The sequence below is a fragment of the Anarrhichthys ocellatus genome, unplaced genomic scaffold, assembly GCF_004355925.1.
Source record: "Anarrhichthys ocellatus isolate YVR2014 unplaced genomic scaffold, GSC_Weel_1.0 scaffold1, whole genome shotgun sequence".
Classification (NCBI taxonomy): domain Eukaryota; kingdom Metazoa; phylum Chordata; class Actinopteri; order Perciformes; family Anarhichadidae; genus Anarrhichthys; species Anarrhichthys ocellatus.
This window is the reverse complement of record NW_022280031.1, coordinates 16,656,745-16,674,175: the sequence shown is the minus strand read 5'-3', so window position 1 is coordinate 16,674,175 and position 17,431 is coordinate 16,656,745. Positions and strand designations below refer to the sequence as shown.

General features: G+C 40.3%; 1 protein-coding gene across 2 annotated transcripts in view; it reads left to right on the top strand.

Moving 5' to 3' along the window:
- Positions 1-17,431, top strand: part of ccdc71 (coiled-coil domain containing 71) — a 30,684-nt gene continuing 13,253 nt past the window's right edge. The window contains exons 1-2 of one of the 2 annotated variants that reach the window (XM_031852118.1): positions 1-139; positions 11,169-16,667. In XM_031852118.1, coding sequence (XP_031707978.1) covers positions 11,179-12,252 — 1,074 coding nt within the window. In that variant the 5' untranslated portion in view covers positions 1-139; positions 11,169-11,178 and the 3' untranslated portion in view covers positions 12,253-16,667. Of the gene's footprint in view, positions 140-11,165; positions 16,668-17,431 lie in introns of both variants that reach the window. The other variant, XM_031852125.1, reaches the window with a different exon arrangement.

Here is a 17,431-nt window from a genome sequence, read left to right as displayed (position 1 = left end):
CCGCCCTCCTCTCCTCTCTCCCCGGCTGCCTCCGCCTCTCTCTCCCTGGTCTGTCATCCACACCGCTGTTGTTGCAGCCATTTTACCGTGTGGAGCGTCGGCGCAGCGGTGGAGGATGCCGAAACAGCGCCGTTAAAAGGTAATACCGCCTTTTCCCCCTGCTGTAGCACTTTCATTCACGTCGGTAACCTTCACGGTTCCGACTCATCAAATACATCCGATAATGTTTCGGAGCGAAGGGGAGGGCCTGGTCGGCCGGAAGGGCTTTAGGGAGCCTCTACAACTATAGCTGCCCAGACAGAGGACAGATTGCTGGGAGAGTGTTTGGCGAGCTCGGCTTGTCGGCAGTTCACAAGTCCGTGTGAAAAAAATGGCGACGTCTTTCATCAAACCACTGAAAGTTGTAAGTGAGCTTCTCAACGGCGGCTACTTGAGTAAATCTGACTACAGTTCGTGTTTCAGGAAAAATAAACTGAGTCTTATTGCCAGTTCGTGAAGGTGGGGGCGCTCGAGAGCTACGGAACCATGTAGCTTTGCGCACGTTTTTCTAGCTTAACGCTCATTGGCTAAACTGGTTTGTTTTGTTTTTAGCGTTTTTGATCTAAAAGTAGTGACACCATTATATGTTTCTTTGTTCTTGTCAGTTAAGACATAAGTGTGTTTGTTTTTGTTAGTTGTGTTGACCTGTAATAATCGCTAACCTATGAGGAAGCAACAAAGTTAGTGAGTTATCGTGGTTAGCGGTCAAATAATTTACAAGCTAGCTAGGAGGTCAACACCTGTTTACGCAATGAAATTATGTACAATCCCGACAGTAAAAAGCAATGTGACTCATCGGCTTTCTGATACGCCTCTGAAGGCAAGGGGCTATATTTCAGCGTAGCCAGAGGACATCTCGACCAAGACTTCATTTTCCGTACGCTACACGTTGCTAACAGTCCAACTAGCAACTTGAGATGTGAGACTGGAATTGAGACAACGTATACGCCCGGATTGTTTCACAAGTAGCCAGTTTACAAGATCACTTTAAGGCAATAAAATACTAAATTATTGTCAGATGGAAACCAGAATACGTCCGATACCTAAATCTTGTCCAGTTGCCTGTTGTTAACTGAGTAGAGCTTGTATGTTCCCGGTTGACCAACATGTCAGTTTTTACGAACAAGCCTTACAGTTCCTGGGACACCAAGGCTGTATTTGAAATCACAGACTAACGTACTGCATACTAAATACTCTATCTTTATATTTTATACTGCCTACTAAGTTAACGATTCAGTATGCCATTACCAGCAGACTGTTTACATTCAAGTAAAATCAAGCAATACGTCTACACATTGATCACGGTGTTAGCTAGCTAGCTAAACGGCTGGCTAGCTTCCGTGAATAAAAATTGTTCATTATAATGAAAATCAACATTAAATATTTTAGTGTTGAATATTTGTTCTACAGTATATTATGTGAGCTGTGTTTTTCCTCTTTAGCTGTACCTTTTCGTCCCTTGCCATCATTTTGTAATTATTTTATCCAGCGGATTAGGTCAATTTTATGTCGCACGTAGTATGAATAGTATGTCAATGTTTTGTTACGTCCCGAGCTATAGTTGTTCTCCAACGTAGGTCACCAAGCATCTTAATGCAGCCTATTTCTCAAAGATGCAAGGATACATTTTGCCATGCTACTTTTTGGTCTGATAGGGCCTGTAGACAGGTTTCTTGTCAACAAACAATCCAGGATAATCACACCGACTTGATAGTAATCTGGACCAGACCGTGATTCAGAATTTGACCTCTAGATGTCAAACGTGACTCAGCAGCAGCTCCACCAAAACTCGGAGGAGGAGCTTGTCACTAAAATGAGAATAGCTGGTCCACTTTAAAGGTCAGCCCACCTTACCTGGGTTGAGGTTGACGTTAACTTTGGGGCTAACCCTCTTCAATTAAATCAGATGGTGGCAACCAAGACACGGTGACTTGACTTGGGTGTTGGAAGAGTTGTAGCATTTATTCACCAACAGCCCACGCTTGATCTCTTGACTGAACACTGCTCGCTAATGTTATGGTCTGCTGTTTTTTTGCAATACACTGGCTGGCAATAAACAGTCTTGTCTCGTCGCCCCCCAAAAAACATGAACTTTCTGGTTAACAAACAAAATGTGCACCACTTCCCCAGAATCAGCAATTTAATCTTAAGGTCAATACACACTGAATTTAGCGCCATGGTGCTGTTGGAACAGTCTGCTGATGTCGACTGCTTTTTTTATTTTGCCTCAACATGTCATAATGACAAATGCTGCTTGGCATAAAATCAAACTGTTGTGAGTTTGTACACCTGAACGGCGAAACCGCAAATTGATTCCTGTATTAAGAAAATGAAGTAACTTGTCAGAGACTGTTTTTAAGGCCAAATTATTGCAGCTCTTCTGGCTAGCTAACATGGTGCGTACTCCAGTGAGAAGCAGCAGCTAGTAGCAAAGATAATTCTAACAGACTTTATAGGTTTATATTAAAACCCAGCGTTTCTTCCTCTCTGAAAGACGATCCACCACCTTCCAGTACTTTGCTCTGGTATAAATAGATAGTAAGATCTAACTGGGTTGGTTCAGTCTTGAAAATGAATATTTGCACCAATTACTTTTATGTTGTACAGTTTAAGTCACCAAAACAACTTTTATTACATTTCTTTTATGACATACTATATCATGACTTTTTTTATGACATACTATACTACACACTTTTTATTACTTAGTTTTATGACTAAATTATACATTTTATTTAAAGACCAGATTACTAAATAATAACGATTAACTCTTCACTTTGAACTTACCGGCTGGGTCAGTTTTGAGATAATGAATATTTCCACTTATTACTTTTTATTATTATATAATACCTCGGGAATACTTTGAGGTCAAATCTCGTCAACCATGATATTTACCGGCATTTAAGCCAGATTTTCGCCCTGAAGTGGTTGCCACTGGCTAATTTTAGAATTGGGTCAAAATTTATCTTGGTCGGTTGTCATTCGACAAACAGTTTGAGAGGGTCACGAGTCATGATGCCGTTACGATCAACGATCAGGCTCTCAGACTATCGGATAGATTTCCGGCTTGTCAGAAATTTGACGTTGGCCGTCTGTCAGTTTGAGCAGTTCCATGGTCTGAATTGCTATCATGACTGCTGTCAAAAGTTCCGTCATAAACTGTTGTGAGCTTGTTTTAATACGATTGTAGTAGTATTTTACATTGTGTGGCCAAAATTGTAGTCTTGAAACTGCTGTGATATGAAGTCGAACAGACGGACCATATTGTTTGCATCTTCCTATTTTCTGTAGAATTGGAGAGTGTCCGCTACCTTTCTCTCTCATTGTTGCAGAAAATATTTGATGACGTTAGAAAGTGTCTCTATTACATAGTTTGTCCACCAGAGAGAACCGACAAGTTTATTTGAACTGAGCAACTAAACTGTGGTGACATTTTAGTTTCTTTGTCCCTACAATCCAGCAAACGCATCACTTTGCCAGTTTTGTTAAGCTGTGTTTTATCCTGTAATTACGCTTTGCGACTAGTGTCGAGGTTGATTGTCTTTGATTACCACACTTTAAACTGGTATTTTGGTCGCTGTGAAATTGTACTCGATCCGATGAACAGGAATGAACACTTGAAAATTATGCTCCGTTTTGAGAAAAATTGTGGCGATTAAATTAGCAAACTAAAATGACAAACATCGCCCAAAACCACTGAAAAAAGCTAAAGCTTTGATCTGAACATTTGTTTGTTGATTTGTTTCCTTGAATGCGCCGCCATTGACGAGTGACTGCTGATTTATGAAGTCGAGTTATCTATGTTACCTCATCACTTCTCAACAATAACATAAACATGGTGGCTGCTGGCTAGAAGGGAGATCGAAGGGAGATTTAATTTTCACTAAATATCACTATGTAAAATGGGTATTTTCTGCTTTAAAAGAAGTTAGCAAGTACTACTCACCCATCTTTTAAATTGTTACGTCTCCAGTCTGATCTTGATTTCACAGCAGATCGGTATGTTGTTTGTTTACAACATTGCTCGCTGTTAGGACACAATGCCCCACTCTCTGTGTTCGAGTTCTCTGCCATCATTACAGTTATTGAATAATTCCTTGTTCAGTGTGATGCCATGTCGTGCTATGCCTAACAATTTAAAAACGATTGTGTCTACTTATTTTTTACCACTTGTCCAATCCGCCAGTCATTTTTTGTTTGCAGTGAAATTTTCTGATCTTACCAGACAGTTCAAATCATTGTTACTTAATTAATTATCTAGCACAATCTTGGTTTTATGTTTTTAACTAAAACTTTGCCATTACAAGATAAAAATGCACCAATTCTTATTGAGTCAACCCCTCCCAACAGCAGTTTTATGAACAAAGCTTGAGTGCGTACGGCAGGGAGTGAAGTCGCCATTTTGTTTAACAATGCCATGCAAGCAGATGCCTTACGGGGAAGTTTGCCTCTTTCCAATATGTTGCTCCTCAGTTGAATTCCTCATGTCAAGCTGCAATCTTGGGGCCTGTGTCTACATAGTGTTTTGTTTTTGTTTTGCCAGCGGCGTCTTTCGATTGTTCCAAATGAGGAGAGAAGGTATGCGGCCGCCTAGAGAAAAGTTGACGGCAGCACTAAAGAACTGTTGTAGTCTGGATAACTATGGACTGAATCAGCATGTGACATAATAAGGGCCACACTGAGGACTTTGTCATCTCAAAGGGTCTCAACATCGGACTAAAAGGTTGTGGTGGATGATGTTAGTCTTTGAGATTATTCATGTGTTTTCTTTGGGATGAATATCTCTGTTCGCACAAATCTTTAAATTATTAATTCAGGCTTTCTCTTCCTCACCGACCATCTTTTGGGTCTCAGCCAACAGTTTTTAGAGAATCGATTGTTGAGCCAATCGTCAGGGGGGCGTTTTTTTTTTTTTAATTCAATGAAATATTCTGCTTCAATCCAAATTTGTTTGCTTTCGTCTTTAATAAACAAAATTTTCACTGCAGTCTTAAAACGGTCTCCAGCTTGTACCAGCGAGGAATGCCCCTAATGTAGCGGACTAGCAGCAAAAACCAACAGCAACATAAATTACATTTAACCACATAACACAAAATGATATTCTCTACATTTGTAAGCCTGCACGCTGGCGACAGCCGTGGCAAATGTTTTCAGGTTGATATCTCAGGAACACCTGGAGGGAATTTCTTCAAATTGGACAGAAACGTCCACTTGCAATCAGGATAAACTGATTTAGAATTTGATGGTTAAAGGTCAAGGTCACTTTGTCACCTCAAGTCCATCCCATTCTCGTGAACGCAATATCTCATGAAGGCCTCGAGTGAATATCTTTACATTTGGCACATTTTTCATTAAAATCGTTGAAAATGCTGTTTTTCCAACGGTTTAATACCTTCTTGGCTCTGAACAATTGTGTTTCCCAAGGTTCCATTTTTGGGCCTCTTCTGTTCAACATATCCCAAATTTTCTTCCCATTATTATGCAGACAACAAACAGATTTAAATAAAGATATCATAAGGTGACTATGGTCCCATACAATTACTGAGTGCATTCAACAAATCAATGACTGGATGTGTCAAAAATTACATTTGTCTAGTTTTACAAAGATAAAACAGAAGTCATTTTCTTTCAGTGCTCAGCTCAGAACAGTTTGCTCCGTTCTATACACTGTTATGTTACTAGCCTTTCCTTTAACCATGTTTGGAGTTGTTTCCCACAATATAACGGTATCTTATCTAGTGCCTCTAAGTTTTCTTTCCCGGTCAATCCCTCCCATGTGCTTTATTCTATTGAAGCGAGGCCTTGACTTTCAACAGCCCTTTTCAAGGATTCAACAGTAATTTATTGTCATTATGCAACACAGGGTTGCATAACAAAATGCAGTTGCAGCCCATTTGTATTGTATTTGTATATAATGTCGTATCCAGTCCAGCAGAGCTGCCCCGTCACCAAACGCAATGTTTACACAGCACACACGGTCGGCCAACAGCATTTTTTTAAAGAACTTCTATGTGGCTGAAACAAAGCAGCCATGATCACAAAAGGAATACTGAGGGATGTCTGTGCTCTCCGTTATATTTTATTTATATTTGTTCCCAGTGAGATATTTGTGACTTTGCTGTTGTAAACGCAACTGTTGCTGCTCTAAAAACTATATTTTTATATATTTTAAATACAAATTCTAATCCTGTTCTGATTTTATTTGTTTTCAAAATTCTATATATGTTTTGAAAAAGGAATTGTTATACTAAAATCCTAAAGGCCACCTCAGTTCCCCAACACGCTTAGAAAGGGAGGGGTGAGCTGAGGGGTATTTAGTTGGTTGATATCTGCAATAAACCCATAAGTGCCACTAAATCGTACACACTGTTCCTTTTAATGCTTTTGTTCATCATCTGTGGTTTGGATTTCCACGTAGTCGAAGAAATAAAGTGCATCCTGGCCATCGTTTAGTGATGAATGCGCAGTCAGTTGGGCTGTAATGAATATCTTTCTTTTTTTTTTAAAGCTTTGAATGTCTGTCGTCATATTTTATGACATTGTGTCTCTGCGTGTTTGAGAGTGAGGTAGAGAGGTGAAGACAAGGTGGACTATTGCATGCAGTGTTTCTGTAAGTAATTGAAAACTAACTCAGAATGCTGCTTTGTCGCCCACCCGACCGCTTACCCGAACCCGGCCGGCCAGCGGGTTGTATCTAGATTCGATGGGTCAACCTGGGAATCAAATTCAATAGTATAATACCCTAAACCTACTAATAATATTAGTGTAGCCTAATCTTTATCTGCAACTGAGCAGAAACATGCCCTAACCATGATGAATATATATGCAAAAAGAAGAAGCGTCGCATTCAAATAGAATTTGATTGTCAAGATTATAAACTAGGCTTCAAAGATTCAGACTATTCGATACCGCCATAGCTGTCGGCACTGAATGGTAGAGGACATTGTAACATCGTCTGGTATTGATTTTTATAAATTGCATCCACATTTTGGCAATTTCTGCCATTTTCTGGATTTAACAGTTGATTCCATTCCCCCCTGCAATTCAGTCCATGTTTTTCTGTATCGCAGAAATCCTAGGACCCTACTGATACCAGGTGGGGGATGGGAACTCTGTCCTTCTGTCAGTCTGTCTGTCTGGCAGCAGTGTGGACACTTAGTGTGTTGCTGCCTCTGATTAATGGGCCTGATGTTCAAATGCACAGTCGCCAGAGATCTTCTTGGCCTGCTCTGCTCCTGCAGGCTGCGCTGTTTAAACTGCAAAATGAACAAATGAATTACCCATATTTATTTTTGTCGTGGGGTGGACACGGAGCAGGTTGTTACCTGATGAGCTACTATCTCATTCCTTGTCTTCAGTTTTTATGAAAGTTAAACAGAGCATGGGTTGTAATATTAGATCATGTGTGAGGTTGCAAATTATCCAACAGCCAGCAGACTGATGCTGTGATCATGTAGCTGCAGACTTTGTCTTGTTGACCAGGCGGCTAATTAGCATATCCAGGTTCACTAGTGTAGGTTTGTCTTGGTTTCTTTACAGGTGTATAAAGTTATTAATAGCTTAATGGTCTTTAACCACATACTTTGTCTTAATATAACACGTTTTCTCAGCAAAAAAAGAAATTGGCAGTTTGAAAATAAGAGTGATGTGAATCTAGCTTAATTTTTTCAGTCTGAAAACTGAAAATGCACCAATGAAAATGTTCTTGACCGATTCCGTTAATAATAAACTTGCTGATTCCGACATTCTTTCTCAAAGTGATAATAAGGTCATCCTATGTCTGCCAGGTCAAGCTATAAATGGGCTAGTATCATGCAGCCTCAAAGTTTGTGCTAACGTTCATGGTCCCCAGAAGATGAACTGATGACCTCTTGACTTTTTATTTATCACAACCCTGGTTCTGGACGTCTAAATCACTGATTCAAATAGGGTTGGTGTTGACGGCCATTACCCTGGTTGGTTTGGAGGTGGGATAAGCTACCTAGCTATATCCGTGAAAAATTGTGACCAAAGAAATGGTGACAAAAATAGCAACAAGCATGGCTGAGATGGGTGCCCCAGTACAGGTTGTCGACTCACAAAAATAACCCTTAAAGGGCCGGTCTGAGGTCGTTCTATATTTTTCTTTATGTCAACAAATCCTTCCTGGCTTGCCCAGAGATTGCAGAATGGAAATTGACTATCTCTTTGTATGTGATTGTAATTCTTTTTCTACAGGTCCCTGATAAATAGACCTATTAAACTAAATTTCTCTCTCTGTCTATGGCACTCAGCCCAATTACTATTGGTTCCTACTGAAGCCGTAGATCTATTAAAAAAATGTTCTTTTTCTTAAAAAACAACAACCAAGTAATTTCCTTAAACAGCGGGGTGCTGCAGTTTTTAGGAAATGTTACTCAAACAGGAGGACACAGTGCATTTGTTGGGACTATTTTCTAAACTACAGTGTTTGTATTGAAACTAATGAAGAAACGTGTCACCCTGTTGCTCAACATTTTCTGGTACTTGCTTCTCAGTTGTAAGAATGTGTTACATTTCTTTGTCTTATTTGATAGTTGATTGAACGTCTTTGTGTCTTGAACTGTTGATCAGACGGAGCAAGCATCACCCCGGACCAAAGAAAATACTAATGGTGTTTTTATGATATTCAGACATTCTTAATGGGGCAAAAATGGCGGGAAAAGCTTGTGTTTAGCCCTGAACCAGTAATGTTAACTGAGGTTGCATTGACTTGCATTATGATGCGTTTAGGCTCTATTCAGTAGTGAAAATGTCTTTTTGACAAGAAACTTTAATAAATATAGTTGTTTGAAGGTGTTTTCACAGCAATATAAAAACAAATTTGAGAGAGAATCGTGACCTGTATAACTATAACGCGAGCTCTAAGCAGCTAAGAATACATAATTAAAATGCAAATAACCACTGTAGCTGACAATTACAAAGTAAGAGGATAACCTTTTTCACAGTTAACACTTTGAGACAGTTGAAATAGTTTTTGGGGACAGTGGTGAAAGAAAATTGCCTGCAGTCTTGTCAATTATAGTTCTTAGAAAGAAATCAACAGAAATCGGCAGGTTAAACTTCAGAATCGACAAAAAGAAAATTGCTATGGGTGTATATCCAGTGCTATTATTTGCATGTTAAAGCTAGATTGTGGAACTTTGCCTCCCCCTGCTAGCAGTGAAAGTACTTAAAATAGTATTATTTGACTCTGAATTTGAAAAAGTGAACACTGTCGACTTGCTCATGAGGTATGTCTGCAGTTGAGCTCGCCATATCTCCCCCAGGAGAGCTCTTTCGTTCCTTAGAACGCCAAATTTCCTTTTCAATCTGGAGCATTCAAGGCCAAGTACAATAACTTCAGGTTTGTTTGAGTTTAACATTAGAAAGTTGCAGGTCATCCAGGTTTTTTATGTCCTTAAGATATGCTTGGAGTTCAGCAAATGTATTAGTTTTGTCTGGCCTGATCAACAGATATAACTGGGTGTCATCTGCATAACATTGAAGCACAGACGTCTTTCACGTGTACAAACGGGAGTTCAATCTGATAAATAGGACTGAAACCAGTTTAGTGCGGTTGGTTCCTTCAATGCTAATTAACTGTTCCAGTCTCCGTAATATGATACTGATTCACGACTGCTTTCTCAAGGACCCTGGAGAGGAAGGGGCTGTTTTTTTTTTTTTTTTTTTAAAGAAGAGGTTTAATTACAGCTACTTTTTAGGACTGTGGTACATGGCCTGTTAGTAAAGACAGATTGAAGTATATACAGTAAGTGCTAACTAAGGGGAAGACTTCTGTAAGATTCCTTGTCTGGGTGCGTTCTAAGAGAAAGGTAGATGGCTTGGATAGACATTGTTTAAGTCAATTACTGAACTCGTTTGGCAAGGGCTTGAATGTAATGTTGTCACCTCAGAAATAAATGTGCATCATCTGTGATCTACCACAAATATACCAGTCAAAGTAGGAATTATATCACTTCTATTAAATGCCCCTATTTTTCTGGGCGACGCCCACGGTTCTCAGTAAAAATAGACAGTGAGAATGATCGGTTGAGGGCTAGCCATTGCCGCAATCAAACATTTATTATTATATTTCCTTCCATACTTTGTTTCTGAAATTGCTGATTCCTTTGACCTTTTTTTGGTGGTGGTGGTGAAGTGAATAAAAAAAACGATATAATATTAGGCGGTTTCCCTCCCTCGAGGCTACCATGTCAAGTTTTTGTCTTGTTTTTTTCTGCTGGAAGAGGATCCCAGGGCGTTGTTTCTACTGTCTCAAAGGTCCTGGTTGCCATGTTGGCTAACGAAGCTTGTTTAGATTGAGGGTATAAAGGTGTAAAACTGGTGCTGAACTGAGAGGAGTTTTAACGAGCCAGCTGGGGTCGTTCTCCCAGCAGATCATGGAGCTTCAGTGTTTCTTTATATTCTCTGCTTTCTGCTGGTCTGGCTATGTGAGGTGTCTGATTACACTGCTGCTGACAGTAAACTAGCTTCTCCCCCAAGCATTGATCTAGCAATTAAGAAATCCCCAGCCTGTGTGTTCACAGCTGTAACAGTGCATGTTCATGTTAACATTTTTAAAACATGGTCCACGGAAGTATGCGAACGCAAATGCAAGAGAAGCCCGTAGTAAACAAACATGGCGTCTGAGGAGGAACACGTACTGCTGTACTTACTGCACAGATGAAAGAAAAAAAATAAAACAAACATTGGGATGTTTGTCTGAATGAAGAGGCAATGAAGTGTCATAAATATGCAAGTGAATACGGGCATTCTTTCAGGTGACACACTTCAGAATGGAACAAAGTGTGAAATCGATCTTCGAAGTGTCTGCTTCGCATTTATTTTTAAAAAATGGTCCTGGGCCTAGAGGTTAAGGCGTCCATCTCTTTTTCTTCCTCATTTCCTGTCATGTCTCCGTTGTCGCTATCCAATAAAGTCATGAAAATTCCGAACGATATAGATCTTTTTTTTAACATGCATTTAGAGGTAATGAGAAGTAAATTCCTCTTCTTTTGAAAGAATGGAGACCAAAAGGAGTTGCAACAACATATAGTTGCAAAATAACAAAAAAGGTTCTTCTACCATTTCTGTGATTCAGTTTAACCAAATGCTTTCTGTATTCCCAGCAGAACTAGAAACATGGCTGAGGCGGCGCGAGGTCCAGTGGTTTGCCGACCTTTGGCATTTGCCAATGAAGACCGGGCAGTTCACTCCTGGTCTCGGATCTCGTCGGCGGGGCAGAACGTCCTCCTGGATGCTCTGAAGATCCTCAGCCCGATGTCCCGCGACCTCTCGAGCAGTGAAGAGCTGGTCACCTTCCTGAAGGAGCTGGGAGAGGAGGGCCACACGCCCACCGTGCTGCGCAGCAAAGATGTGTACGGCTACCGCTCCTGCACGAACCAACCGCTGACCACTGACATGCTGAAGCCACAGAGCAGGAACGTCAGACCCACCGCCAAGAGGAGGGGAAGGAAGCCCCCGGTCAAGAAGAGAGAGGTGCACCCGTCCTGGAACGCCTCTGAGAAGAGTAACCCCAAGATTCAAGGGATCCGCCCTCCGGAGCTGCTGGTGGACCGTCGGGCCATCATCTGCAGCAGGACACCCAGTCGGACTGTAGAGATGTCGCAGGCGCTGGAAGTGCGGCCGTGCCTCAGACTGACTAACATTGAGGGCCTATCTGGCTTCCATACGGCCAGACTCCAGATCCACACTTCCTGGGACTCATCCTCTGAGGCACCCTCTGTTGCCTTTTCACAGCAACAACACCCTCCAACGCTTTCAGGAATACCTTTGCAGCCTTCTCACAATGGTGGTGGGGCGCCCACCAAAGCTGTGGCCTTGTACAGCCAGAAGAGCCTCTCCTGCCCCATTCGATTGGACGGCGCCCTCATCGGAGATTCTGCACCGGTCTTCTACGCAAATGGACGGGCGTTCCCAGAGACTTGCACAGAGCTCACCAGCAATGGCTGGAGGAGCAACGGCGTCCACCGAGATGGTCGGGGCCCCAAGGAACTAAACATCCCCACCCGGCAGAGAAACGGCTGGAAGGACAAAAACAGTCATAGGTGGAAAGTTGTAAAAGTGGATGACTCTCGCTCTGTGGCCGAGGCTCGCAGAAAAGCGCAAAAGATCCTACAGGCCAACCTGTCTCCAGTGATTCAGATTCACCCTCTCAATTATGTGCTGAGAAACTTCAGATACCAGAATAAGTGACAATACACCCCACAACCATTGTTTCATTGAGCAGATGTTAGTGTTTTACATCCATTAGACTGTTCCTGGCTGAGCCCCAGTGTTCATAGCAGACGTCTTACATGGTTTTTGTGATCTCTGCTGTGTGTTGGCGGTAGAGAAGTCAGAGTCTGTCTGTGGAAGTTCTGGTTCCTGACAGGGGCACTCGGGATTGAAAAGCATTTGAAGTCAGGTGAAGCTTTTCTCAGCAGGCTGGGAAAAGACTATCGGCCGAATGCTGGTACATTTTCACGGTCTACTTTAGTTTACACTATACAATACTTCAACCAACCATCATTCTGCTTTGAGTTGCCAGCCTGCTAGCCGATGTTGTGGATGTAGTTTAGGACGCAGCATCCGCTGTGACTGTTGGGTTAAAGGTGAATTTCCTGCCCTTCAACAAGGCACTGGGTGCTCACAGTTGTTTAAAAGAGTATTTATAACTCATTTGAAGTATCCCGCTGTTTTGTTGAAAAGTATCTTTTACTTGTAGGGCTTACAAACAGTGCTGTCAGTCTGCAGCGCCCCATTTTCCACTGGGAAGAAGGAGAAAATCCCATTGCACAGATGAAGTGGTGGATGAGCAAGGCAGGTGTCCAAAGCCTTCAGACGAGCGGACGTGGTGGTTGGTTGGTCCCAGCAAAACAAATGAACTAAACAAAAGGAGGGATAAAAGAGTGTTTAGTTTGTCTTCCTTTTTTTGTATTTTTGTTGTGTTTCCACTGGAAATTGGGAAGGCTCTCAGAGCGAGTGCAGCAGGGAATCAAACCCGTGGCCCATACAGAGATAGATTAATATCTGGATGATTTGTTTGTCCTTCACAAAGTGTTCCTTTGGTTTAGTTTATCCACACAAGGAAACAAAAGACTTATGGAGTATTTTCAACTGTTGGGGGATTTGATGTCTCACAGTAACATGAACATGAATCAATGAACTGCAGGGTAGGGGACTTGGAGGAATTCATCTTTAATTATTAATTCTGGGAAAACATTGAGAATTATGAGATAACAGAATTCTGTTTTCAGGCTTAAAATTTCTCATTATCAAACTCAATCTCTGAATCCTTTCTTTACAAACTTCCGACTAATTTCAGTATTTACTTTCCAAATTACGGCTTTTCCCCTTAAAATTCCTCCATTCAATGACGTGGCCCTGGTCCACCACCATAAGTTTAAGGAGTTTTACACCAGATACAAAAACAACCCTCAGCTGTCGGTCTAGCGCTGCTCAAGATTTACTTTAGTCCAATACATTTCTGTCCTTCACAAGCAACCAACTGCCATTTGGAGACTTGATGTAAGGCATTTGTTTGGCTGATTTAAATATTTGTGGTGAAATTTGTTAACTTGAGCAGCAGGACTGTTTTGTTTCCTGAAACTGCAGCATCAGAAAGTTTAATCTCCCATCAGAACTCGTCTGTGCCCTGTTGAGTCTTTGGCAGGAATTGCACTTTGAGAGTGCGACAGTGCGTCATTGTCGCCCGTTTCCTGAACGTACGTCATTAATATTATTTTCCTGCATCACGTAGAAAATATGTGAAATAACATCAAAAATTTGGTTTGACTTTGAGACCACACTGGTTTTTGTAACAGGTGCTAACTTTGCAACGTTGGTGCTGAATTAAATGACAAGAATGTCGTAATTTTTCTGTTTTTCTAGTTCAGATTAGAGCATTGAGGAGCCGGGACTTCAACTGAGTTATTTTCTGTGGGACTGATAGCACTGTTGCCCTTTGCAGGTTGGGATGAGCATGCTAAACTGCCGTGTTCTTTCCAAAGAATTTCTACTGTGAGGAGCCACCTGAATCCATTTTCATGCTATCATCTGTGAGGAACTCCTGTGATTTCCCCGAAAAGTTTTGTTTGCGATGTTTGACCACATTGCACGAGACAAACGTTTGGTTTGACCACAGAAATCACTTAGTCCACGTACTAGCTTGTGATGGAGCGTTTACTGATCTCAAGACCATTCAATGTGAATGAAAGCTCTGGAAAAAGCCAGTAAGGCGACCTTTTAAGTTGTTTTTTGTTGTCCGATTTCATTTCTATTCTTTTTCCAAGAAAAAGAAAAAAACAAGTATCAAGCATATTGAATACTTCAACCACCAAATATTTCAGTCAAATGTAAAACAGAAATAAAATGACCATCGGATCAGTAAAATGACGACCCTTGTTTCAAAAACTACAAAAAAAGAGATAAAAAAAATAAAACAGAATTCTCTGTCATGTTTAAATGCTGTTGAAGCTGGTACGGACCACTTGGTAGAAACAACTAACCAAATTTAAGGTGGAAATCTGTGCTTTCTGGTTCAAAGTCCATGCATTAGTCGGGAATAAGCAATCTGTTCCCCTGTTTCAACTGAGGCCACATCAATGTTTGTTTGGCTTTACAGATTTCTCTGTAAATTCTCTGTTCCTGTGAATTTTACGTTCTGGAAGAGACTTTGTTTCCTTGCGCCCCCCCCCCCCCCGCGGTCTGTCTGTACGCTGCCTTTTCTAGATCTTCTATCTGTTAGTCTTGTTTGTGCCACACTTGTAAAATATTGTATTTCCTACATGATCTTTGAAAACTCTTTTTGTTCAATAAAACTGATCTGAAAATAGTTGTTCTCTAATTTTGAGAAAGTTCAGTTTCATTACATTGTTTGATCATATTGGTAATGTTCTTAGACCCCTGAATCACGAAGCAAAAAGTCATGTGTTATTGAGAAGTATTTATATATAAATTACACAAGTTTCTTTGCCAATTCCAACTTCTTTCTAAGAACTATAATTAACAGAATGCACAAACAGTTTTGTGACTTTCGTTTAATGGAAAATTGAATTGTACGTTGCCTCTCGAATAGATCAAAGACCGACTGACAAAAGATTTGAAAACCGTGGGTCCAAATCAACAAGATTAAATGCTACACGCAATCTGTCGCAGTACCACAATATTTGCTGCAGTACTATGTGTATGCCTGACGAGTAAATTTGACGCTTCCCCATAACGCTCTGTTCCATTTGAACTGGGAGGTCGGGATTTCAACTGGAACGCCATCTTAGCTCGGATTTCCGACTGGGAAAGGTGGACGAACCCCGACCTCAAAATCCAAGATGGCTACTACACGCATCAACAGTAAAAAAGCTGTAGTAATATGTCTATTAGCACTTCTTTCATATTTGTGTCTCGTTAAATACTAGCATAAAGCGTTATCAATTGTTATTGCTAACAATGACCCCCAATAAGTTGTCCAACTTGTTGTTCTGGAACACAATCAACTCGGGTGTGATTTCATTACCAGTGCCGACTTCCGATTCTAACCGAAAGGAAGCACTCGAAACATCTTTAACCTAAAACAGATGACGTCACACATTATAATTGGCTGTATGTGGGAGAGACTAAACTGAGTCGCTTGGCCCATACTCTGCGTGTGATTGGCTAGCCCCTTCCAGGCTGTTGCTACATGCTAACTTTAGCCTAGCTATGACAGGCACTACGAACTAGACAGACGGAGGAAGAGAGCTTTTGTTCCTGTTGTCCGAATGTAGGCCACCCGGTCCGAGCAATGGGACGTTCTGAGAATTTTTGAGGCGAGAAATCAACTGTGTAGATAACGAATATATTGGCAGTTTTACCAACATTTTGTGAATGGTTATGGATGCATCTCTACTGACCTATTGTTGATTCCCGTAAAGGGATTAAACTCATGGATATTAAAACAAATGTGGAAATTTGGTTTTGAATGTCCACTTATCTGGCTGCTGATTTATATTGTTTATATATTTATTTACCTTTTATACACTTACTGTTAATACCTGTTGACATGTGCATAGGCCATATATTGTTAGGCTACATCTCACTATGCATATACTACATTCCGGTTTCCTGTTTTTTCACTTTGCAATCAATGTACACCTGTCTACCACAAATATATGTTATTTTGTATTTTTGTTTTATTTTATTAAATAAATTATTAAATAATTGAAATGAATGTTTGTTTGAGCATTATTGGAGTGAGACCCAAGATTTGTCAATTCCGCAACATTACAGTTGGTGGCGATATTGCTCCGCCCGTCTGCAATCCGCCATTAAAATAAGAAGTAGAAGAAGAATTGTCAACGCGGAAGTGAAGCCAGGTGAAGTTAATTAAAAACATTACCGTGATCGCTATAATGCCGCTTTGTTAAAACAATTAAAACCAAACAACTGAGACCTAAAAGTTAAGCTAATGTTTCAGTAAACAAGTTTGTGTGTAAGTCTACTTTAGCTAGCAGGAAGCTAGTTAGCATCAGGGATGAATGGAGGAGATGGTTGATGAAAACAATATAATAAACAAGTGCACCTGACATGTTTACAGGCTGCATATTAACCACTTTCCCTCCATGAAGGAAGAGAAGAAAGACCATCTTCATACCGTGAGTTATATTTACACCCTCCCAGTCTTTCACATGCAGTGTAGTTGTTATTGTTATGGAGGTTATTTGTATTAAATATTGTACACTTTTTGTATGTTGTGCTACATGGATGTTGAATTATCCGTATTTTTGCTTTTGATGTTGGCAATGGTGGAAATGGACTTTAACTTTGATTTAAGTGTATTTACTCAAGTTACTTTGTTTATGTAAGATTCTGAGGTAATTGTACTTTACTTGAGTAATTCCATTTTCTGCTACTTATACTTCTACTACAGTTAAAGAGAAATGTTGTACTTGACACTCGACAACATTTATTCGGCAGCTTTAGTTAATAGTTTCTACGCAGATTCAAATTAATAATACAAAATGGGTTAACCTGAGACTTTAGTTACTTTGCAGATTCAGACCAACAAATAAATATTAAATTATATATTTTGAGAATGAATAAATAGCCCACCCTTTTACCTCAAACAATATTTAAAAAATGTATTGAATTTCCGCCAATAGATCCCCCTAAATGCAACACACTGTACCTTTTTTAAAGAATGAAGTCCAAATCTTTACACTACATTTAAATCTGTTAGATATTACATTAGTTTTAGCTCCAATATCAGTTAATGCCATCCCGCATTGTGTAAATCATCTTTAAAGTGAGCATAAATCTGTAGTCTACCACTAGTTATCCTGTGAATTACTGGCTATTATTATGGCAGTTCATCTGAAGCTAGCCAGCTACTATAATTAGCTAATTTATCTTTGCAAAT